Raw genomic sequence first — 24899 nt, 5'->3', positions numbered from 1 at the left:
AAGAGTTTCTGAATAATTTAATGAAATACACAAAGGGGAAGGAGCGATGGGGTGAGGGACAACCCGTATGGAATTAGAACTTATACTAAGTGGATGACCAGTTAGCAGGTTTCCAATGTAGAAACGTTAGAGCTGCCTGTGAGCCTAGAAGGGGGAGGGTAGAAAAGGATATGTGAGCTGACTGGCTGGTGTGTGTGTGTGCGTGTGTATGTGTGTGTGTCGTGTGTGCACACTGACATCTGAAACCTGCCTAGACATGTCACAGTTTAAAAATAGATGTTAACACATCAATCTCTCTCTCTGGCAATCTCCGTGGTGGTAGCAGAGGCAGAGGCAGAGGCAGAGGCAGTAGCAGCAGCAGCAGCAGCAGCAGCAGCAGAGGGGGCGGCAGCAGCCGCAGGAGGTGGTGGTGGAAGAGGAGGAGGAGGAGGAGGAGAGAGAGACATGGCTGTCTGGTTGGCTTTGCCTGCGCCCGTCCCTGAGAGCTAAGACTTCCAGCCTGGAAAGAGGTAACTAAGATTGGGTGCGTTTCCCGCTCTTCTGGGTGCTTGGGCTTGGGATGGGGCAAACAGCTTGGGGGACCATGGGAGAAAGGAGAAGGGGGCAGCTGGGAAAAGAGCTCGGATGATGCTTCATTCCTTTTACTCACTCCTCCCTCCCCAGCGTCTGTGATGGCAAGGGTTGTGGGTCTGCCATGAACCTGTTACAACAGCAGCAGCCCAAGGAGGGGGAAGGCGTGGAGGAGGGGAAGAGACATACTGAGAAATAGAGACACCGAGAGCCTGACAGACAGACAGGCAGACATGGAAATAGAGACAGCTAGAGAAGAGACAGAGAGGAATAGAGGGGGACAGAGACAACGATAGAGATTGAGAGTAGAAGACAAGGAACCCCTAAACCTGATTTTATCCAGAGGCAAGAAATGAAGTATTTCCAGGGATGGGGTGATTAATCCAGGGGACTCATATAATACTCCTTTCTTGTCCAGGCTCCCTGGCTCCTTCCTACAGCCATAAACTCACCTTCCACCCACAGCAAATGGAAAAGGATGCATGGGGAGGGAGGGGGCCTTTTAGGCCTCAGAAACTGGAACAGAGAGTCATTGTCCTGATTGCTGGGCTTCATTTCCCCTTTCAACTCAGTTGGTGAGAAAACAGCTGTCTATCTCTAAAGAGACTAAGTTCCAGAATCCTTTTCTTACCCCTTTCCTTTCCTAATCCCTGGTATTGTGGAAAGAACTCTTGTTTTTGAAGTCAGAAAAGGGATCTGAGTTTTGAATTCCAAGGTCTGATTCTACTTATATGATCTTAGATAAATTACTTAAGCTCTGTGGGCCTCAGTTTTTTCCTCTGCAAAATGAGAGGACTGGACTCAATGGTTTCTATGAACCTTTCTAATTATCCATTCTCAGATCCTATAAATGACACTTATAAATAAAGAAGTAATCTGCTCTCTGATCCAGTGGGTAGAGTGATACAGGGGACAGGAGAGAGGATTTCTCATCTCAGGGCTACTTGGGTTGCTTGGGAGAGTGGCTCAGACTATGTGACGTGACACTAGAGAAAGGCCTTCTCTTCCTGCTCTGAAAAACCAGCCTGTTGCTGAGTTCTGGGCCTGGCTCCTTCCTGATCATAGGATTGGAAGGATGGTCCAGGCTGGAAGAAGATGCTCAGGGGATTTGTTAGCCCTGCTTTTCAAGCCACCAACATGCAAATATTAATGGCTCACTGAATTAGGAGTTGGGATTACAAACAAAGAAATGAAGGAGTTCATAGTATATCAGGAGAGATAGCTTGTTGCATGTAAGAGTCTATTCAGAATTCATACAAGGTAATAATAATGTTTGTCCTTCATTTTTGAAGAACACTATATCAGGAAGGTGATGTCATGCAAGAACATGAATTGGATTTGAGTGGGGGGTGGGGGTAGGGTGGTGATAGGACACTAGCCTTACTTTCTTCTGATCCTGGATGTGAGGTAATCAGGCTTAAATGTCTTGCTTAAGGTCATAAAAATAGTAAAAGTCAAGAATCTGGGGCTAGATTCAAACTCCCATCTTCCTGACTCCAAGTTAGTGCTCTATGCAATAAGTCACTTAGCTACCCCCAACCACATGATAGCTTAGGAAATAAGTGCTTTAGGATTCGAAGAGGATCAAGAAAGTCAAATGGTAAAGGAAATTAGGAATTTACAGAGGCAGGTAAGGAGGGGATGATAGCCAATGAAAAGGTCTAACCTTTCCATGGTCTAGTGGTCTAGTGGTCAAGCCTTTCATTGACAGTACTGTGCCAGACTCCTCCTTACAACCCACAGTTTAATCCCTCTTCCTCAGAAGCAAAAAGTCCAATGTTGTACCCTAAGAACATGAGTGACTCCTGTCAACTCACAGATCAAATCACGAAATCTCAGAGATAGAAGTCAATCCAATCCAAGGCCTTTTTAGCCTTCTCCTGGTGTGAGCTTCTTCAGAACAGATCTTTTCTTTGTCTCTCTTTGTACCCCCCAATGTTTGGTCCAATGTCTGGTATATAATAGGCATGTAGTAAATTCTTATTGACGATTATCTGACAGGAGACCTGGATTTAGATCCCTGCTCTCCCACGTTTTAACCTTGCATTTCTCCCAGATATTGCCTACTGTCCTAGCACAGAGAGACATTGTGAGCTGTGAAAGTCTTAAAATTACAGCCAACATTTAAGGTAGGTTAGAGTGACTAGAGAGAGAGTCAGCATGGAGAGATGGACAAAGAGCTGGCATGGAAGCCAAGAAGTCCTGGATTCTTGGGTTGAGTCCTGCCTGAAGCAGATTGACTGCACGACCCTGAGTCAGTCGCTTAATCCTGGGCAACTTTCCCAAGACTCTAAACTGAAGGGAAAGGTCCAACTTGAATTGCTTTAGGGAGTTTTTGTTCATGCAAGAGTTTCCTATATGAATGAAATCACAGGTCTAGTCCATGTTTTATGTAGAGTGCTTTATATTCATTATCTTATTTGATCCTCATAACAGTCCTGTGAAGTACGTGGTCCAGATTTTACATTTTGTAGTTGAGGAAACTAAGGCTAGAGGCAGCTAAGTGGTACTATGCTTAGATTGTTGGGCCTGAAGTCAGGAAGACCTGGATTTATATCTGGTCAAATATACCTCAGCAAGTCACTTTGTCTGCCTCAGTTTCTTCAACTGTCAAGTGAGGATAGTAATAGCTCCAACCTCAAAGAGTTATGAAGATCAAATGAGATAATAAACACTTAATAAATGCTTTTCCCCTTCCTTTCCTTTCAGAAAGGGATATTGAATTTTCTGTGGTTATACAGGCTTATAGCAGAGCTGAAATCTCACATCATTGTAAAATAAATAAAATCCCATAGTTATTATTATTATTATTATTATTATTATTATTATTATTATTACACATTTTCCCTCCCCTGCACCCTGTCCTGACCCAAAGGTTCCCATCAGATTCTCATATTTGCTTTCCCCTATGCTGTACTGGGGCTGAGGGTAGGCTGCCTAAATGATGAATAGTGCCAGACTGAGGCAATCTGATCATCAGCCTCTCCCACTCATTAATTCATTCTACAAATCTTTAGTGAGCTCTTTGCTATTCCCCAGCTGGCTATAGCACCCACATCCAGAAGGCCCCTGATTCTTCATCACTCCTAAAGGCTCCAACATGGCCTTCTCCATTATAGCCACGAAGGGCAAAAAAGGGTTAAGGTAGCGCATCCCCTCAGGCAGACACCATACAACCCCAGCTGTTGTACTTTTTCTTCTGTTCATCCATGGATGTGTCCAACACTCTCCCCTCCATCCCCAGCCCTCCCTCTCCCCTGACCACCCAATCTCTCTCTCTCTCTCTGTCTGTCTGTCTGTCTGTCTCTTTCTGTTTCTCTCCCTGTCTCTCTCACACCCTAAACACACACACATAAACACACACACACACACACACACACACACACACACACACACAAAAACACACACACATTCCCCTAAGTTCCCTGACTGCAGTCTGCCAGACAGAACCCATTGCTCACAAACTGGCAAAAGGCCCAGCACTGGGCATCTGCCACCACGGCCCTGTGGGCGTGTGTATGTTTGTCTGTGAGTGATTGGGGTGGGAGGGGAGCGGGAATCCGGCAGCCCAGCTGGGCAATGCCGTCTCCCGTAAACAAGGACATGTGACTCTCCCCATCTCCCAGACAGAGCCAAAGAAATGAGCTAGAGAAGTCTTTGTCGATTAAGGAAAAGGGAAAGGAAGGGAAAACAGGTCCCAGGAGGAAAGACAAGGACCACTTTCTGTCTCTTTATTGAGCAGGTACTCTCCAGGTCACAGCACAGGTGGCAGGAAGAGAGAAGCTGCTTCAGCCTTGCTCAGGTGTGCCTCACAGTCCCAGCCTCCTCCAGCAGCAGCAGCAGCAGCAGCAGTTAATCTGCCCACGGAGAAGGTGCTGCCACCACTCCTGGGGATGTGTCCTGGCAACTGGCTGTGGGCTTCTATGACGTTCATGGCCCGATTTTCCCGGGGTGGCTCCCGGTCACCTGCCCGGGCTGGGGGGCACTTGGAGGACACAGCCCCTGTTCAGCATCCTCTCCTCAGTGTCTTTGAATTGGAGAGGCTCCTCTTCACCGGCAAGACCGCCTGTAACCATGCAGATGAAGTCTGGCCAGGCCTCTACCTTGGAGACCAGTATGTACCTAGAAAGCTTATACCAGAGGGGTATATGACTATGTGTGTATCTGTCTCAGGGTGGAAGAAAAGTGGTGCTGGGGTGTGACTCTTATTTTTGAATTGGGCATAGAGGACAGGGGTTAAGTTGTCTGTGCATCTCTGGGCCTTCATTTCCTCATTTGTAAAAATAAGGAGGTTGGATGAGATGATTTCTAAGGACGTTTCTAGTCCCAGATCCTAAGATTTTATGATCCTGCATGGGGAGAGGGAAGGGAATGATATTATCTTTGATGCATATACCTCACTTACCTGGGATTCAGTTTAAGTGATGTATGTCTCCCTTGACCTTTCCTATGGCTCTAAAGGCTGGTACAATAATCTGGGGCCTTAGGGTAGGTAGCAAAGTCAAGGCTAGGTAGAATAGAGAAGGCATACTTTAAGAATGATGCTTTTTAAAAAGAAATGCCCATATTTTTTAACACAAGAAAATCCTACTCTCCAAGGTTATAACTATCTATCTTCTGAAAAGTCAAGTCTATCAGTTTATGTATTTATGCCAAAGGCCCAAACCCTCCAGTGAATAAAAACACAATTTTCAAACCTTGCGCCTCGCTTAAAGCACAAAAATGTCTTGGCACTGAGAGGAATGGATGTAGAGGAGGAGGGAAGGAGATGCAGGGGTGTTCTCCCTAGGAGACATGTGAACAGAACTGGGCTATAGTCACCAGTTCTAAGCTCATACCTGTGTGACTGGATCTGTCACTTGAAGGTCCCTTCAGGCTGTAAATCTATAATCCTAATCTATAAATTGGATAGTCAGAGCAAGCAAGTAATGTAAGGGTATGGCAAAAACAGATCTATCTTGAAATGGGAATTTGGTTACAATGTTCAAGAAGGACAGAGATATATCTAGTGTTGAACCTGGGGACAAAAGATAACAGTCAGAGGAAACCAAATGGAGTCGAATTCAGAGTAGGGGAGACAGAGGTGTGACCAGAGATTAGAATTTGAGGACTATAGAGGGGAAATCTGGGTTGGCACTCAAGGTGATTGGAACAGACAAGGAGAAGGAGGTCAAAGGAGGGGAGTTGTGTCCTGTAATGGAAAGGGTATTAACCTAGTCCCAATCCTACAAATAACCAATTATGTGGCCTTAAGCAAGTCATAGGATAAGATATATAGAGCAAAATCTTAGAGATCATTTAATCCACTCCCCTTTCATTATAGATCAAAGTTACTGAAGCCAAGAAAAGTTAAATGACTCAATCAAGGTCAAATAGTAATAAATCTATGGCCCTATAAAACTTATAGAATGAGATTTCAACTCCTCTGACTCCAAATTCAACATTCTTTCCTCTACAGCACCTTGGCTTCTCTGGACCTGAATTTCCTTTTTTGTAAAATAAGAGAGTTTATTAGATGATTTTTAAAGTCACTTTTTAGCTCTAATAGTCTATAATTAGACAAGTAATGAATTGGAATTAGGGAAAGAATAATAATCTTTGAGGGGAAGAGGGTAATTATTCTTCCTTCTTTTCTTCCTCCCTCTAACTTCATTTCCCTCCAGAGACATAGCTGCTAACAGACGGGAGCTGAGTCGCCTGGGCATCACCCATGTGCTTAATGCCTCCCACAGTAAGTGGAGAGGAACCCCTGAGGCCTATGAAGGGCTGGGAATCAGATATTTGGGTGTGGAGGCCCATGATTCACCTGCCTTTGACATGAGTATCCACTTCCAACCGGCTGCTGATTTTATCCACAGAGCACTGAGCAGGCCAGGAGGTAGGACAGAAAGCTGGGGAGGGGTTTGTTACATAAACTTCCTTCCTATTCATGTACTTATTCCCAATCAATATGCATTTGTCCTTACAGGAAAAATCTTGGTGCATTGTGCAGTAGGTGTGAGCCGCTCAGCCACCCTGGTCCTGGCCTACCTCATGCTTTACCACCAGCTCACCCTTGTGGAAGCCATTAAGACCGTCAAGGACCATCGAGGCATCATTCCCAACAGGGGTTTTCTGAGACAGCTCCTTGCCCTGGACCGCAGGTTGCGGCAGAGCCGGGAGGCATGAGGTGGTTGGGAAGGGGCCTGGTGAGTGGGTCCCCAGTTCCCAACTAGAGAGCTGGGGGCCAGGAAGCAGAAAACAGGAGGCCCAGATAAACCATCCTCCCCTTCAAGAGGGAGAGTGCTAGTACTGAGCCCCAATTGGTTTTCCCCATTGGTTTAGATGGGGCAATAATAGTGATGGAGGTTTGTGTTGAGTGGGCTTATGGAAGGGCTGGCTCCATCAGAGGCAAAGCAGGTAAAAAAGCAAGAGAACAGAAGCAGGGAGACCCAGAGGAATCAGAATTCCATGGATTCCAATTCAGAATCTGCCTGTGGCTTGAAAAGGAAGTGGACATGTTCCTTCTCCTCTCTGCCCAAGGTCCCCTCTCCTCTGTCTTATTTTAAATGGGAGGACTATCCTTAGTCCACTTCCACACAGAGATGTAGGGAGGATAGGTAAGATGGTACAATAAAAAGTGTGGGGAATCAGCTGAGACATGAAGAAAACATATCCAGGATTGTGTGTAGGCAATGTGGTTGTATAGAGGTTTGATACAGAGTTCAAAGATTCTGCTCACAGCTATAAAATGGCAGTCATGCATGACTGGGGGTCTTGAGAAAAATGCACTGTCATTAGACAAGTGAATATAGCATGAAGAATAAAGATGATGAACAAGAAATAGTCTTATATCCCTCCAGAAGGCAGGAAGGGTCCTGAACCTCTCTCCTCAGAATCCTAAATGGTCATTATCCATGACAAATGTGTCTCCTTCTTTAGGCTGAGACATTGAGTCAACCATATTCACTCTAGAGCAAAAAAAAAAAAATGTAAATGGCACATGGTTTTAAAGGGGAAAGGAAGTCTGGGAAAATCTGATTTGTAGCCATTTGGTGCCCAGGAGTGATGACCAGAACAGTCTGAAGCAAAATCGTAAAGCAAACAACAATGGTTTTTTCCCAACTTTCCATCTCCCCAAGAGTCTAGTCCTTTCATATTTCTCTGACCCCTTCTGATAACTGAGATAGAATTTGAATAGTGGAAAGAGACTTAAAAGAAAGAACAATGAATATTCATTTGACTGCCCTTTCTACACTCACTAACTGTGTGACCCTGGACAAGTCATCTAACCTCTCTGTATAATGGAGATCCTCATCTCTATAACAATCACTGTGAGGAACAAATGAGTGACAAATTGAGTGGCAAACTTTAAGATAACACTTAGACAAACTGGGTATTTGTTCCAACTTATTCATCATATGAATTATTTGCCCCCTCTGAACCTCAATTCTCTCATCTATAAAATGAAAGAGCTGGATTAATAACTGAAATTTACCTAGTGCTTTGAAGTTTGCAAACAATTTTATAGTATGATAGAAAATATCTCCCCCCAAATAATGGCATCTTAGACTATTGAGAAGTGCAATGTCTGGGGCTAGAAAGGTAATATCACCACCATACTCTTCACTGCCTAAAGCAAAGTGGGAGGATTTCACTTCTGAAAGTCACATTTTTGAAAGGATATTGACAAGCAGGAGAGCATTTGGGGAAAAGCAACAAAAGTAGCTAAAGTGTTCAAGATCGAAACAGGTAAAGATCTATTGAAGGTATTGGGGATATTTAGTCTAAAGAAGTGAAGGGAATGATAGCTAGCTGTCTCCACATATGAAAGGAAGGGTTAGATTTGCTCTGCTTTTGGTTCCACAGGATCGATGATTGTAAATTATAAGTAATTAAATTTCATCTCAATGTAAAGGAAAACTTCCTCACAATAAAAGCTGTAAAAAGGAAGATGATATGTGTTTTTTATATTGTCATAGAAAGGGCACTAAATTTGGAGATGGAGAACCTTGGATCAAGTACTGATCCTCCCACAATTTCGACTTGAGCAAGTTTCTGGAAAATGAAGGGATTGAACTGAATGGTCTTTGAATTCCAAATGTGTGGCTCTCATTGATCAACCCCCAAGTAAGGTTAGATGACCCCTTGACAGATTTATCAGAGAGAAGGAGTCAGAAGGCAAGATTATCCGCGAAATTGGGAACAGAACACTCCCTTCTTTCAGCAATACCTGGGTCTCACATTTCTTTTTTGCTCCAGACCAAAGGGCTATGGGGAGGAGGGAGAAAGGAAGATGGACCCGTAAAGGGGTTATAGGATATTAGAGTACAGAAATGGAGAGACAAGTTTCCCCCTTTTCCAGAAACACTTGCCTCTGAGTGACAGAAAGACATATAGGTACCTCAGTAATCTCATTCTGCCCTAGCAATACGTGGCCTCCTTTTTCCTTCCTCTCATAATTCCCTGGGATCTGAGGTACTGTCTCCCTAGACAAAATCCTGTGTTTAAAGTAGTTTGCCCTCCCATCCCCAGAGAATCTTGACTCCCTGGGCAGGGACTGATTCACTTTTGTCTTTGTATTCCTATCCCTTAGCAGGCCTTATTGAATGAATGAATGAATGAATGAATGAATGAATGAATCCACAATCACACTTAGGCTAGGAGCAGACTAGGCTCTGTTCCCAGGTCAGACCCTTGAGGTGCCCCCTGTCCTTAGATCCTGGTCTAGCAAGGGACCTCACCCTAGGCTAGTAGACCTGTCCCCAAGAGGTTCTAGGACCCAGAAATCCTCTTCTTCCGACCCTCTCCCATATTCATATCATACTTTCTCCCCAAAAGATTCTCTCTTCACCTGTTACCACAAACCAGCCCAGCATTATCCTATTCTGCCCCTTTGGGGAGGGGAGTCTTGTCCAGGAACAAAACAGATCATACAACAAAGATGTCTTGTTCACTCTGAGATTCTTTCATCACCATACATTTCTCATGTGCTACCCAAAGATACGGTGGGACGACCTTGAAGACCCTTTCCATTTCCCAATCTCATGGCAGCGTCCTGCTGAATCTCTCACACAGCTGGAGCTAATGTAAAGAGTCCTGCTGAGGAGGTTCAGTTGCAGTTCTTGCTAATCTGCCAGACACTTACTCAGGACAAATCATTTACTCTTTCTCGTTGTTTAATCACGTACCAACTCTTTATGACCTCCAGGGACAATATCGTCCATGGGATGTTCTTGGCAAGGATGTGTTATCTCCTTTACCAATGGATTAAGGCAACCAGAGGTGAAGTGACTGGTCCAGGGCCACAGAGCTAGTAAGTTTCTGAAGCCGAATTTGAACTCAGTCACTTAACCCTGTTTTCCCCAGTCTCCTCAGCTGTAAAACGAAGTGTAGAAGAAAGACTTACTGCTCTATACCATCTAGCTACCTTTAATCTCTCTTAGATTCAGTTTTCTCATCTGTAAAATAGAAATAACAATAATACTACCTCACAGGGCTGTTAGGAAGCTGAAGTGAAATTCCATATGAAAAGTGCTTTGCAAATTTTAAAGCGCTACAAAGCCCTAAGCATTTTTTAAAATTATTTTTACTCTTCCCCGAACTCATTCTTACAACCCTGCCTGGGCTGTCATCTCCAGATGTGGTCGCATGGAGGCAGCAGAGGGCAAGAAACACTTGCAGGTGGCACAAAAGCCGGGGAGGCGCCCGCTCCGCAGGTCCCCGAGCCTCAGCCGGCCTCGGTCCAGGCTCCGCCCGGCCAGCTTGCGGTCGGCTCTGGACTGAGCCAGACGCCCGGCCCTCGCGGAAGCTCCGTCCTCAGCCAGCCGGCCCAGAGGATCCTCCTCCTTGCTCTGAGGTCACACTCTTCTGCCTCCCTTGGGGGCCGGAGCCCTCCCACCCAAAACAGATCGACAGCCACAAGGCAGAGTGGGTCCGCTTGGACCTTCTCTTCAGCCCAGGCAAGTCCCTTCAGTCCAGACAAGTCAGGGTTGGGCCACTCTCCCTCTCTCCCAAACCCCAAGAGCAAATAGTAATCCTTAACTCCATTTTAATTCAATCAGCATTTGGTGGTTAGAGTGCTGAAGCAGAAAGTCTGGAAGATTCATCCTCCTGAGTTTAAATCCCAAGTTCTTGTATGTGAGACCCTGGACAAGTCACTTCACCCTGTTTTCCTCAGTCTATTTATCTGTAAAAATGAAGTGGAGAAGAAAATGACAAACCATTTCTGTGTCTTTGTCAAGAAAACCCTAAATGGGATCAGGAAGAGTCAGATGTTACTGAACTACAACAATAAACATTTATTAATCTCAATGTTGGGAAAGGAACTCAGGCAAGTATGAGTAATAGCTGGCACTTAAACTTTTAAAATTCAAGTTTTAAACTTTTATAAAATTTATTTTTAATTAAGAAACAGCTCAATGCATAAGCATTAGAAGTCAAAAAGATCTGAGTTCAAATCATACCTCTGACAGGTATTAGCTAGGTGATACTGGGAAAGTCATTTAAGTTCTCTGTACCTCAGTTTCTTCATCTTTAAAATGAGGATAAATAATAGCCCCTACATGAGATGTTGTGAGAATCAAAAGAAATAACATGTAAGCTAAGGTGTATATTTTGTAATTATTACTTACTATTTATTATTAATCAGACAACTTGTGGCCTACTGGGCCTGATTCAGGAAGACCTGAGTTCAGAATTGACCTTAGATATTTACAAGCTGTGTGGTCCTGAGCAAATCACTTTATCTCTGGTTGCTTCTGTTTCCTCAACTGTAAAATGAAGATTAAAAAATAATATCTACCTCACCAGGTTGTTGTGAGGATCAAATGAGATATTTGTAAAAAACCCTCATCACGCACATCAGCCACATGGTAGAGACTATATAAATGTGTATCCCCTTTATTCCCTCTCCCACCTATCTTCCCAACCTCTCCCTTAAAAAAGAAAAAAGCGAAAGTGAAACTAGTGTAACACATATACATTGTAAAAAAAAAAATCTTGCTTTGGCTGTTTCCAAAAATTATAATGAATTTTCATACTTTCATTTCATCCTAAAGATAGCACCCCAATTTAAGATAAGAAAACTGAGGCTCATCCCACTTGAAGTCCCTGAATACTTTCTAGAGTTAGAAGAGCTGGATTCAAATCATACTTCTGGTGCCAGAATGTCAGCAAATCACTTCACTGGGCCTCAAATTCTCTCTGTAAAATTCTCTCTGTTGAAGTGGCAACTAGGTGGTGAAGTGGATAGAGCACCTGCCCTAGAGTCAGGAGAACCTGAGTTCAAATCTGACCTCAGACACTTAAAAATTTGCCTAGCTGTGTGACCTTGGGCAAGTCACTTAGCCCCATTTCCTTAAATAAAAAAAATATAAAAAAAGGAGGTTGAACCAACTGATCTCTGAAGTAGTTTCCAGCACCAAGACTTTGAATCAACTGCCCTCATTCATTCATTAAAGAAATATTAACAACGTATATTGTTAATAGAGAGACATTGTGTTAGGAGGAAAAAGGTTTGATTACAGTCCCTGGTCTTGGTTCAATTGCAATTCAACAGATATTAAAAGTCTACTTGCTATGCAGCAGCTTCTGTGTTAAACTCACAGGAAGCAAGGATACATAGAAACTTGCCCTGAAAGAATTTAGTCTAACTTGGAAAAGATACACAAAAAACTCAGATATAAGGGAGGGTATAATTAATGCAAAGGAGATGTCTTGACAGTTTGTGAGAAATCAAAGAGGAGTCCACTTGATGACTTTCAAGGTGGAAGGACATGATGTTATGATGATGTTTGCTTTTCCTTCTCATATATGACCATGACATCAGGGAGGCAATGCCATGGTATGCAAGTGATTTGGATTTGAGTGAGGGCATGCTATGTTAAGTAACCAATCTCATTTTCTCACTCTGAGCTATCTGGGTCCAGTGGCCAGATATAAATCAAGACCACTGGAGTTGGCCCTGGATTTGAGGCAGTATGGATTAAGTGACTTGCCCAAGGTTATGTAGCTAGTATGTATTATATGCCTGTGATAAGATTTGAACTCAGGTCCTCCTGACTCCAGGACAAGTACTCCATCCACTGCATCACCTAGCTGCCTTTGGAACATAATAGCACTTGAAAATAAGGAAGGTACTTCAACAGATTGAAGTGGGGTGGGGATGGAAGAAGTCCATTCCAGCCTCGTTGGGAGAATGTTGTGAGCTGAGGCATAAAACCCTCAGAGGGTAGAATGGGGTGGAGGAGGGAAAATAATCGAATTTGTTAGAAACAAAGAGTGCTTAAAGGACAGCAGTATAAGGTAACACTGATAAGTGAGGTAAGACAGATGAAGCAAGTTGAAAAGGACCTTCAAGAGCATCCCACAGTATCTTTGGGTGGCATATGAGAAAATATATGGTGATTACAGAAACTCAGTGAATAAGACCTCTTTGCTACATGATCTGTCTCACATTTAGACATGCCCCTTCAAAGGGGCATAACCAGGGTGTTGCTGCTCTGGTTTGTGGTAGGAAGTAAAAAAGAATATTCTGGAAAAGGGAGTATGGGGGTAAGGAGAAGAGGATTTCAGGAGACAAAGACAGGCAGACAGATGATAATGATGGTGATGATGATGATGATGATGATGATGATGATGATGGTGATAATGATGTGTGTGTGTTGAGAGAGAGAGAGAGAGAGACTAGAACTGTGATTTTATTGTAGAAGATAAGCTGACTTGCCAAGATCACATAACTATATGTCAGAGAGAGATCTAGAATCCAAGTCTTTCAGACTGACTCACTAATCAGTTCTTATAGCATATTATACACTCTCTGTCATGTCCTTTGTCTGTGTGTATGTCTCTCTCCCCCACCCTCTGAAGATAGATAATTATAAAACTTGTTTTATATATATATATATTATATATATAATATATATATAGTTCCTAATGAATTTCAGGCATACTATAGGTACTAAGTAAATATTTGTTGAATTGGTTTGGATTTGATTGGATTTGTAAACATCAAACAGTAGTTGAATTATTAATGAGTTTTTTTAGTGTCACCCTTAAAATATCATCATGCAAATCTCAGTGAACCTTTTCCACAAATCCTGTTAGATTCCAACCAGAAATAGCAATGATCTCTTTCTTCTCTCTGGAAAAAATGAACAGGACTTTCAGTTCAACAAACTTTAAGCCTGCTACAATGTTTGAGAACCTAACTATTGTTCACTGAATACCAGAAAAAAACAAAATAGGGACTGTTTTTACACTAGGGATGCAAAGTGGATGAAAAAGCAATACAAAAATCATTTCAAAGAGGAAAGAGTGCTGTTAAGTGGACAGATTTGGGAAAGAACTTATGAAGGAGTAGGTACCTGAACTCTGCTTTGAAAGAAGCTGTTGTTGCTGTTGTCATCATCATCATTCTTTCTTGTTTTTCTTCTTTTCCATCTCTTTGTTTTACTCCTTCTTCTTCCTCTTTCTCTTTTTTAACCCTAACCCTCCTCTCTTCTTCTTCTTCTTCTTCTTCTTCTCCTCCTCCTCCTCCCTCTTCTCTCTTCTTATGCTTCCTCTTTCCTCTTCCTCTTCTTCCTCCTTCTTTCTTCTTCTTCGTCTCCTCCACTCCTCCCCTTCCTCTTCTCCTTCTCCTTCCTCTTCTTCTTCTCCTTCCTCTTCTTTCTTCTTCTTCTTCTTCTTCTTCTTCTTCTTCTTTCTTCTTCTTCTCTTTTTCTTCTTCCACCAATGACATCACAGGTATAATCTTGATTTGCCTATGAATTGTGATTAAGTGAGGCAGTAGTATACAAAGTCATCAACCTCATTCTCCCTTCCTGAGTCACCGAAGTCCAGAGGCAACCATTATGTCTGATCAAGCTCTAAGTGTTCCACAGCACCTGCTTCAGTCACCTTCATGACCTTTAGAACAAATTGTTCTCATCCACCCATTCCATGGGGGGGGGGGGGGCAGGAGGGCAGTCTTCATATGCTTTGGGTAGACATCTCTCAAATGCAGTGATGATTTGAAACCTCTTGGTTACCTTTCACCTGATTTAGCAGGTACAAGTATTATCTCCAATTTACAGAGAAGAAAACTGAGGATCTTCCCAAAGTGTGACCACTGTGCACGCTACAACTTCTTGAAGCCACAAATATGAATTGGACAGCACAATGGACAATTCTAAAAAGGACTTAACAAGTCTTCACCCTGGAGGTGTTAATCTTCCCTGAACACTCCTACACCCCCAAAGAAGCTAGAGACTCCACTGAAACAAAGTTGAATAAGGTGTACCCTCAAGATGTGGGGAACTACATGAACAAAGATGCAGAGGTGGGAGACAGGAAGTAATGCAAAGGAACAGCCCATCTTGTAAGGGTTAGTTTGATAGATCAGGGCTTTGTACAGTGACCAACATACAGTAAGTGCTCAATAAATGTTAAATAATTGATTGACTGACTGGAACAAGGGGTGCGTTTCTCTGCTAGCTGAGAGGTGCTGAAGACAAAATCAATAAGCAGAGAGGAAAAACAGGACCCCCACTGGGGCTCTTTGAATAATCTTCCTAGAACTAGGATTAGTTGAAGCATCAAGAGATTCAGTTAGTTTAGAGAACAGGGATGAGAACTATTTCAGTCAGTCATTCAACCAACATTTATTGTATCTACCATGGGTCTACATGCTAGATGCTGAAGAAAATATAATTTTTAATATAGTTAATTAATATAGTTATTTAACTTAGCTTAGTTTGTTTCTACTAAATAAAAAAGACACAACTTTTAGATATTAATTCCTGCCCTCACAGAACTTCTGGTCTAGTAAAGCAATGAGGTCTAAACATAGCTAGAAAAAAACAAACATTACATGGCAAGGGTAAAATAGTGCCATGTGAGGTCTGAAGAAAATAGCCATTAAGGACAGTTTGTTCAGGGAAAGTTTCCCAAAAATAGTGGAATTTTTAAAAAGCACACAAGTGGGAGGGAACATCATGAGACAGAGAGTAAACTGATTGGACTAACACATATGAAAGGAAGTTACTTTTTGAAAAGTCTTGAAATGTTGAATGGGGGCAGATTTTGAAGACCATCAGATGTCAGACAAAGGTATTTAAGTTTTCCTTCAATAGAAATATGGAGCCATTGGAAATTTTTTGATGAAGTGATTACCTACCTCAATTTCCTTGGTGGGGAGGGGGGGGGTGATGCTGAAAGTATCCAGTCTCTGAGGAAGAAAATAACTAGGGAAAGAAGGTGAGAGGGTCCAGTATAACACAGGAGAAGGCAAATAATTAGAATAATCCAGAATAGGATGCTTCTATTTCTAGAGTTTTGCAACATAGGCTGTTTGGCCATTAATCAAAGATATTATTGAGGTGATTCCTACTCTAGTATAATTTGGACTAGATGATATCCAAGGTCCCTTTGAATTCTGAGACTCTATTATTCCTTTAAACAGATAGAGCCAGCTGCCATAGGGAATGAGCTGCCCAGCTACCTGCTCAGTTCTACCAAAGGTAATTTTCCCTTCTCTGCTGGGAAACACTGGAGCTAATCCAGGTAAGGAAAGATCAGAGGACCTGGCGTTCCCCTCAGGCAGGGTCAGGACCAAGGTTGGGCAATTATCCATACCACATTCCCAGACTCCCTACAACCTTGACAAAGCCAGTGTTCCTAATCCCTGCTCAGGTCAATTGCATTGAGGGGCACCCAGCCAAAGGGTTAGTAAAAATATTAAACTGGGGAGAGAAGCAGTATATGAGACCAAAGACAGCCACTGCTATGCTCTGATTAGCTCCCAGGGACTGAAAAGAAAATTAAATATCATTCCAGTCTCTCTCTCTCTCTCTCTCTCTCTCTCTCTCTCTCTCACACACACTCTCTCTCACACACACACACACACACACACACACACACACACACCTCTATATCTCAGACAAGTCATTTAACTTCTTTAGACTTCAGAAAATTAGACTAGAAGGTCTCTAAAATTTTTTCCTCCTTAAAATCTATAACACTATGAACCTATGTTTCCAATATCAGTCATGTCAAAATCATTTCAAAAATAGTTATAAAAGGGACATCTAGGTGGCACAGTGGATAGAGCACCAGCCCTGGAGTCAAGAGTACCTGAGTTCAAATACAGCCTCAGACACTTAATAATTACCTAGCTGTGTGGCCTTGGACAAGCCACTTAAACCCATTTGCCTTGCAAAAAAATAGTCATAAAAGTCAGTCATAACCTGGTTCCAACCTCCCTTTCAGGGTTTTTTATATATTATTCTACTGATCATCCCAACAGGCTTTCTTATTGTCCCTCACACAGGAGATGACATCTTTTCTCTGCCTCTATACAGACCCCTCTGCCTAAAATGCTCATCTCCCTCACCTCAGAATCCCAGTTTTTTTCAAAGTTAATGACAAGCACCATCTTCTATATGAGAACTCTACTCATCACTCTAGTACCTAATACCTAATGCAAAAATTATTTCAAATTTACCTTTTGTTTTTACCCATCTTGTTCCTAATCATATAATCTCAGACATGAATGCTGGATTTTCATGCTATCTCCCTCAAATGGAAAGTAAACTCCTTGAGATCAAGTATTATGTCATCGTTGTCTTTGTTTCTCCAGTACCTAAAACAGACTCTAAAATATAGTGTGGCTTTAATTCTTATTAATTGAGACAAGTGAAATGTGTGTCTGTATACATATATATATATATATATATATATATATATGTATAATGTGTATGCATATATAAGTATATATGTGTGTGTGTCTATCTGTGATATAGAATAGCCAAACCTTAATTCTTCATTAGTTTCAAATAATGTCTCTGTGTGTGTATGTGTGTGTGTACTAAATGTAAGATACTTTGCTGGGCACAGAGGCAGTAAAGAAAGGAAGGGCCTGAGTTCCACTCCTGACTCTGCCATAAGACCAGTATAGTTATTATTATGAACACATTAAGGTCACTGAATTTCTCTGTCTCATTTTATTCATTTATGAAATGTGGCTAATAATACTTGAACTATACATCTCACAAAATTATTGCAAGGAAAGTAGTTCATAAAGTACTTTTATAAAAGTTAGACGATGTGATTAATATTATTATAAAAATAAGAAATGAGAGGGATGGTACATGTAAAGCATGTGTAATAGAGGAAAAAAAAACATTAGTTTGCAATTAGTATCTTAGCCATCTTCAGTGGGTGACATTGATTGGACACATTACTTCCCCATCCTGGGCTTCAATTTTCTCATCTACAAAAATAGAGTTTTTGGTGACCTCTGAGTCCCCTCCCAGCTCAAAATCCTCTAAACTTGTGTAACATTACAAACCTTACAAATACTCATCCAATACCCAAAATGGTCAAGGTACTCTAAACTGAAGATAGAAAGATGTGAGAGAAAATAGTTCCTTTCCTCAAGGAATTTACAGTCTAATAGTCTAATAAATACAAAACAAAGCAGAATGATCAATGGACAAAGGAAAGGTCCATCCATACAAAGTGCTTTAAGAAAATTTTGACCAGGTACGGCTAGGTAGCACAGTGGATAGAGAACCAGCCTTGGAGTCAGGAGTACCTGAGTTCAAATGTGACCTCAGATACTTAATAATTACCTAGCTGTGTGGCCTTGGGCAAGCCACTTAACCCCATTGCCTTGGAAAAACTAAAAAAAATTTTTTTTTTGACTCATCCCTTTCATCAAGAAAGATCAAGAGAGACATCTTAGAAGTTATGGTCTCCAAACTTGGTCACTGAGAAAAGAGATGAAGATAGAGAGCTTGTGTATTTTAAATATAGGGGACAACTACTCAACCCCAAGAGGTAAGAGAATGCAAGAAGAGATTGGGAAATAGCTTGCAGCTGGAATGTAGAGCATGGAAGTATGATAGAGTTTAAAAAAAACAACAGAAAGAGTTTTAAAAAAAACATATATGATGTTTAAAAAAACAACAATAAAAGGCAAGCTAAAATCATATTATGAAGAGCCTTAAATGTCACTCTAAGGAAGATATATTTTATCCTGTAGACAATTCTGTTATGTGGCTGTGCAATATAGGTAGAAAGAGCCAACCTTAGAGCCTGGAAGACAATTACAAGTCCCCCCTCTGACATAGTATCTTATCTTTACTTACCTTACTTATTTAACCTAACTTAACCTGAACCTTAACCTTATTTACTTAACCTTAAACTTAACTGACATAGAGTGTCTGACAGAGCTCAAGACAATTTTCTAAGACTGTAAATTGCAGAGAATGTGCCAACCTGCCCTAGTAAAAGGAGTTTCCTCATAGAGTAGAAGGGGGAAAGAAGGCAATAAAATATTTTAAAATGTATTTTATTTTTAATATATATAATAAAACTAGCATTCCCATAACATAGTACAATTAAAAAAGATGATTTCACATAAAACTACAAATTCACTATGCTTTACAAATGTTATTTCATTTGATCCACACAACAATCTTCTGAGATAGGTGCTGTTATCACACCTATTTTACAAAAACTTGAGGAAAACAGAGATTAAGTTGTTTGTCCGTGGTTTTAGAGCTGGTATCTAAGTCCCATATGAATTCAGGTTTTCCTGACTCCAAGTCCAGGACTCTAGCCACTGTACTACCTGGATGTCTTGTAACACTCATGAAGACTGCCTTTACAAGTGATATCACAGGTACAGTCTATATCCCTGTCCCTGTAAGCAATGGGGAGTCACTGGTGTTCTCAGAGGATGACATGGGAGAATCTGTAAGTTAGGATTAGGAAAATTCTTTTTACAGTAGTGCAAGTATGAATTGGAGAGAGGAGTAACTTGGTTATGAAAGCATTTGCCCAGACAAGAAGTAATCAAGCTGAAGGATCTGAGGGATCCTTGAACTGAGATAGCTTTCAGGGACAAAACTTTTTTCCAAAACTTAGTAACAAATTGAATATGGGAGGAAAGAAAGAAGGAAGAGCCAAAGATGATTGCAGCTTTCAAGCCTGAGTGAATAGGAAGATTATGATGCCAACAAATAAAACAGGGACCTTAAAAGGAGGCATACATGGGAGTAGTAAGTTCTTGTCTGCTTCAACTTGACCCAGCAACACTGGCAGAATATTCAGGTAGGCACATACAATCAAGAGAGAGATTGGAGCTTGTGATTATAGATTTTTTGGAATCATTTGCAAGGAAAGAACAATGCAGTCAAGGGGTTAATTAATATAAGAAAGGGAAAGAGGCTAGAGATATAAACATAAACTATTATTATTTTTTAAATTTTTTTAGTATTTTTTCCTTTTGGTCTGTTTCTTCTGTCACATATGACTAATAAGGAAATATGTTTCACGATTGTGTTGGTAGGTACCTAGAAAGTGGGCACCACTGCAGGGGTGGAGGGAGCTCACAAAGACTGCTGGGGGAGTTCATTCATCAGAGAAAAAAATCATATAGCTCTCTGATCCAATAGTGTAAGAAAGCATAAATTTTAATTCACAAGTTACTGCAAAAGAAGTTACAAGTAAATTCAGATTTCTTTAAGGAGACAACAAGGACATAATTTTGCTCACACTAATATTTAATTTTTCCTCAAGAATATGATTTTTATCTCAACATGTTCAATTTTGATCAATGTATAGCATGGAAACAATGTAAAGATTATCAAACTGCCTTTTGTGGGTGGAATGGGGAGTGGTGGAAATGTGTAAAATTCAAAACCTTACCAAAATGTGATAGGTGGAAACTACTCTTGTATATAAGTGGAAAACAAATAAAATATTTATATAATGAATGTTTTTTCAGGTTTTTTGCAAGGCAATGGGGTTAAGTGGCTTGCCCAAGGCCACACAGCTAGGTAATTATTAAGTATCTGAGGCTGGATTTGAGCTCAGGTCCTCCTGACACCAGGGCCAATGCTCTATCCACTGCGCCACCTAGCTGCCCCATGAATTTAAAAAAAAAAAAAAGGAGACAGCAAGGTAGAAAAAAATGAGTTCTTTAAAATAGAGAATTGAAATTAAGAAAGAGGGAAAGAAGAAGAGAAGATAGCAACAGCTAACAGAGGTTGACTGCTGGGCTGAGGATAGCAGCCTGGCAGAGATGGGGGCAGAGCTTTTAAGATAGTCCAGCAGAAGCCAGGAGGTGGGGTCAAGGAGTGGTCAACACCTGAACATGACTAAGGTCAGGCGTACACCTTGATAGAGCATGTGTTATATGCAGGAAGGGTAAGGGAGGGATCAGGGTGGTACCAGAGAGGGTCAAAGGGGTAGCTTAATACATAATATAATGTAGTGTCCTTGAGCATATCTGGAGGAGTTAGTTTCAGTTCAGAGTTGTATTTTGGCCTTAAGGAATTTAATGGTACCCTAACTCTGAGGAGCCAGTTTCAGGTAGGAATCTGAGTCTTTGCTAGTACAAGGTAGAATGGAGACATATTAACAGTTTTAAAGATTAACTGAGTGCCTCTTTGGTATAGGGTGGGCTAATTGAGTAGGGAACTTTATTAGGTACCTTCCTTTGCTAATAGATTTACCTATAAGTACAAGACCAATACAAAAAGGAAAGTATTATAACAATACAGGAAAGGATTATAATATTTGTCAAAGTTATAATATTTGTCTCTAATACAGAAGAAAAATTACAATATTTTTCTCTTTGCCAGGGGTTTTCCTGCTTCAATTGCACATATATATAACCTAAATCAAATTGCTTACTGTCTTAGGGAGGGTGAAGGTGAGGGAGGTAAGGAGAAAATTTGGAACTCAAAATTTTTTTTAAATGAATGCTAAAAATTATCTTTACATGTAATTGGGAGAAAATATTATTTGAAAAAAATAAAATCAATTTTGGGGGCTGTCACATCACATTGCTGACCCATACTGAGTTTGCAGTCCAAAACTCAGATCTGCATCTTTTTTCAGATAAACACTTATCTAATCATTTTTGTACTTGAGAAGCTAATTTTTTTAATTCAAGTAAGAACTTATATATCAAAAATCAATTAACAAACATTTATTAAATGTCTTTTGTGGGGCAGCTAGGTGGTCAGGAGTACCTGAGTTCAAATCCGACCTCAGATACTTAATAATTACCTAGCTGTGTGGCCTTGGGCAAGCCACTTAACCCATTTGCCTTGAAAAAAACCTAAAAAAAAAAAAAAAAAAATGTCTATTGTGTGAAACACAGTTTGCTGGACTCTGGGGAAACAAAAATAAAAATGAAATAATTCCTGGATTTAAAGAGCCTACATTCTATTGGGGCTTAGAGCACTGGCCCTAAAGTCAGGAGGATCTATGTTCAAATCCAGTCTCAGACACTTGACATTTATTAGCTGTGTGACCCTGAGTAAGTCACTTAATGTTGATTGCCTAGTATGGGACTTTAAGAGTGTGGATTGAAGGAGTTCATTCCAGGCATAGGGGATGGTCAATACAAAAGCCTGATGATTTCTGAGGGAGGATTGTGAGTGAGGAATAGCAAAAAGGCCAGTTTTCTGGCCTGAAGACTTTATGAAAACTAGTATTATGTAATAAAGCTAGAAAAGTAGGCTGGAGTCATGTTGTGACAAGCTTTAAATGCCAATCAAGGGAGTTTGAACTTGATCTCTCTCAGGTCAAAGGAAGCTATTAGAGCTTGTTGATCAGGAAATAATATGGTTAGATATGAGCTTGAGAAATTTTGCATTTCTAAAAATATTTTTATTTAAAAATTCTTAATATAAGCACCTGTTGGGTATTCTTTCTTCCCAACAGAAATTCTTTAGAGTGGGAATTAACATAAAGAGCACTAGACTAAGAGGTACTCTGTAGTAATAATAAGGCCTAGGTTCAAATTTTTGTTCTGCTTCTTACTATCTTTGTAACCTTGAAAAAGTCACTCCCTACTGTAAGCTCAGTGGGTTTCTCATCTGAAGAAGAGAAGGATGAATGAAATTATCTCGAAGGTTCCCTACTAGCTCTAAATCCTATGTTCCAATGGCCTCATCATATCAGTGTGCCTTGAACTCAGTAGTCATTTGATGAGTAATTGGTGTTATAGAATGTTAGAGTCAGAAAAGGACCTCAGTAAATAGTTGGCAATGATGCTGCTGCTGAAGAATGAAGCAGGAATTCTAAACATAATTGTTAAACAGATAGGAAGGAAGGAAAGAAGGGAGAGAGGGAAAGGAAATAAATATTTATTGAGCTCTAACTATGTGCTAAATTCAGTGATAAAAGTTTTACAAGCATTATCTCATTTAATCCACATAATGATCCTGTGAGGTGAATGCTATTATTCCCATTTTACAACTGAAGAAAGTGAGGCAGACAGAGGTTATGACTTGCTAAAGGTCAGACAATTTGTAAACATCTGTGCCTTGATTTGAACTCAGGCTTCCTTAAATCAGTTCTCTCCCAAATGCAATCCATTATGCCCATTATGCCAAGAGTTGAGTACATACACCTGACTAGGTGTATGTACTCACTATCAGGGGGGAGGCTAAGCTCTGCCTCACCTATCAGCCCCTCACCAAACATCCTTGTAAGTTACCAAGGTGATTTTTTTAAAACTTTCAGTCTGATCATATCATCCCATACCTCTGGAATCAAAAATAAAAGTCCCATTTAGTCTTTAAAGCTTTTTTTTTATAATCTGGCCCTTTCTCATCTTTTCAGGCTTCTTAGATTTTATTCCTCTCCCAATACTCTCTACTTCTTTGAATATCACACCTGACTCCCTATCTTTCCTCCTCATGAATGGATCCCTCTGCCCCTTCACCTACAGTCTGGCTTCCTTCAAGATTCGACTAAAATCCCACTTTCTGCAGGAAACATATCCCAGTCCCTCCAGCTCCTAATACCTTTCCCTTTCAGATCATTTTATATGTAACCTAATTATTTACATATTGACTCCTCCATTAGAATGTATGCTCTTCGAGGGCAGGAACTATTTCTTGCTTTTTTAATTATCCTCCTGTCTTAGATTCTTCTGGGCATATAACTGGAATTTAATAAATAATTGATAGGGGATACAAATATAAAAGTCAAAAAATTCCTGCCCTCAATGAGATTACTATCTAAATGGGAGAGATAATTTATATATATATATATATATGTATATATATATACATATACATATATATAGGAAAGTGGTCTAACAAGAAGAGGCATTTTGGGAGAATTATAGGAATGACTAATAGAGTCACAGGGCATCAGATTGGTACACCTTCCAGTAATAATGGCAGTGTTGTTTGGAGTATTGTTCCAGGAATCATATTCTTTTCTCCATATTAGATCATGATGGATCATAGATAATCACATACAACCCCTTCATTTTATAATTCCTTTGCACTACCAATCCTCCCACCCCCACCCCTTGACTGGAATACTCTCCCTCATCAGCTGTTGTTTGTCCTTCATTCTGGAAGAGGACCATGATAGGATGTCATGATATTCAAGTGAATCCACTTTAAGTGAAGGAAGGCTAGGCAAAGTCATTAGCTTCACTTTCTCCTCCAGAGCCTTATGGATCCAGTGGCAAGATACAAATCAGGATAACAGGAGATGACCCTGGATGCAGTGGAAGACCTTTATCTTTTGAAGCTAAGGTCTCAGTTTCATTGATGCAATTCCCATTTAATGATTAAACCTTAAACAATATCTTGGGGCTTATGGATAGATATCTTTCTTAAGGACTGTGCCTTTTAAAATCAAATCACTGACTCTTATTGATTGGCCAAAAGGAAGATCCCAGCCCAACCTGTCTTGGTCATAGTTTGAGCCCCTCTGACTTGGAGTGAAAGTAAATAGTAATTATTTCTGTTTTGGCTAGACAACCCTGAGGTTTTTTTCCCTCTCCCAGACTGATTTTTTTTTTTGGACAGGGGGAAAAAAAGCGATTCTTTGCTTTTTTTTTTCTTTCTTACCTAGCTGAATCACTGAATCTCTTTCAAACTGAGACCCTCTTCAGGAACATTTTTTGGAATTCCTAACTTGTACCTTCAAGGTTGTTCTAGAAGCCTTTATGATGTCCCAAGTTGTTAGCTCTATCCTTTCTTGAAATCAATTTGTATTTATTGTATGTATATAGTAATGTACCTGCCTATCTATGTACAAGTTTTAACCTCCACCCCAGAAGAATGTAAGTTTTTCAAGGGCAGTTTCCTTTTTGTCTTTATTCCTAGAGCCTAGTCCCCTACACATTTTAATAAATGCTTGATGATCTTAGAAAAAACATGGAAAGACTCATAAGAAAATGAAGAATGAAATGAGCAGAACCAAGAGAATATTGCATAGAGTAATAGCAATGCTGTTTTAAGACGACTTTGAGTAACTGAGAGTCTGACAGGATCCCAAGATTTGAGATTATGGGCCTGACCTTTTTCCTTGCTCTGCTGGCT

At 40.7% G+C, this 24899-nt stretch overlaps 1 protein-coding gene across 1 annotated transcript; it reads left to right on the top strand.

Annotated features, from left to right (window-relative positions):
- Positions 1–367: 367 nt before the first annotated feature.
- On the top strand, positions 368–8600 carry DUSP26 (dual specificity phosphatase 26). Its single transcript, XM_074208611.1, has 4 exons — positions 368–509; positions 4313–4684; positions 6234–6448; positions 6539–8600. The coding sequence occupies exons 2-4, from the start codon at positions 4464–4466 to the stop codon at positions 6736–6738; spliced, it is 636 nt and encodes a 211-aa protein (XP_074064712.1). The 5' UTR covers positions 368–509; positions 4313–4463; the 3' UTR covers positions 6739–8600.
- The last annotated feature ends 16299 nt before the right edge of the window (positions 8601–24899 follow it).

Source organism: Macrotis lagotis, chromosome 1 (genome assembly GCF_037893015.1).
Source record: "Macrotis lagotis isolate mMagLag1 chromosome 1, bilby.v1.9.chrom.fasta, whole genome shotgun sequence".
Taxonomy (NCBI): domain Eukaryota; kingdom Metazoa; phylum Chordata; class Mammalia; order Peramelemorphia; family Peramelidae; genus Macrotis; species Macrotis lagotis.
This window is presented reverse-complemented; position numbering and strand designations above follow the sequence as displayed.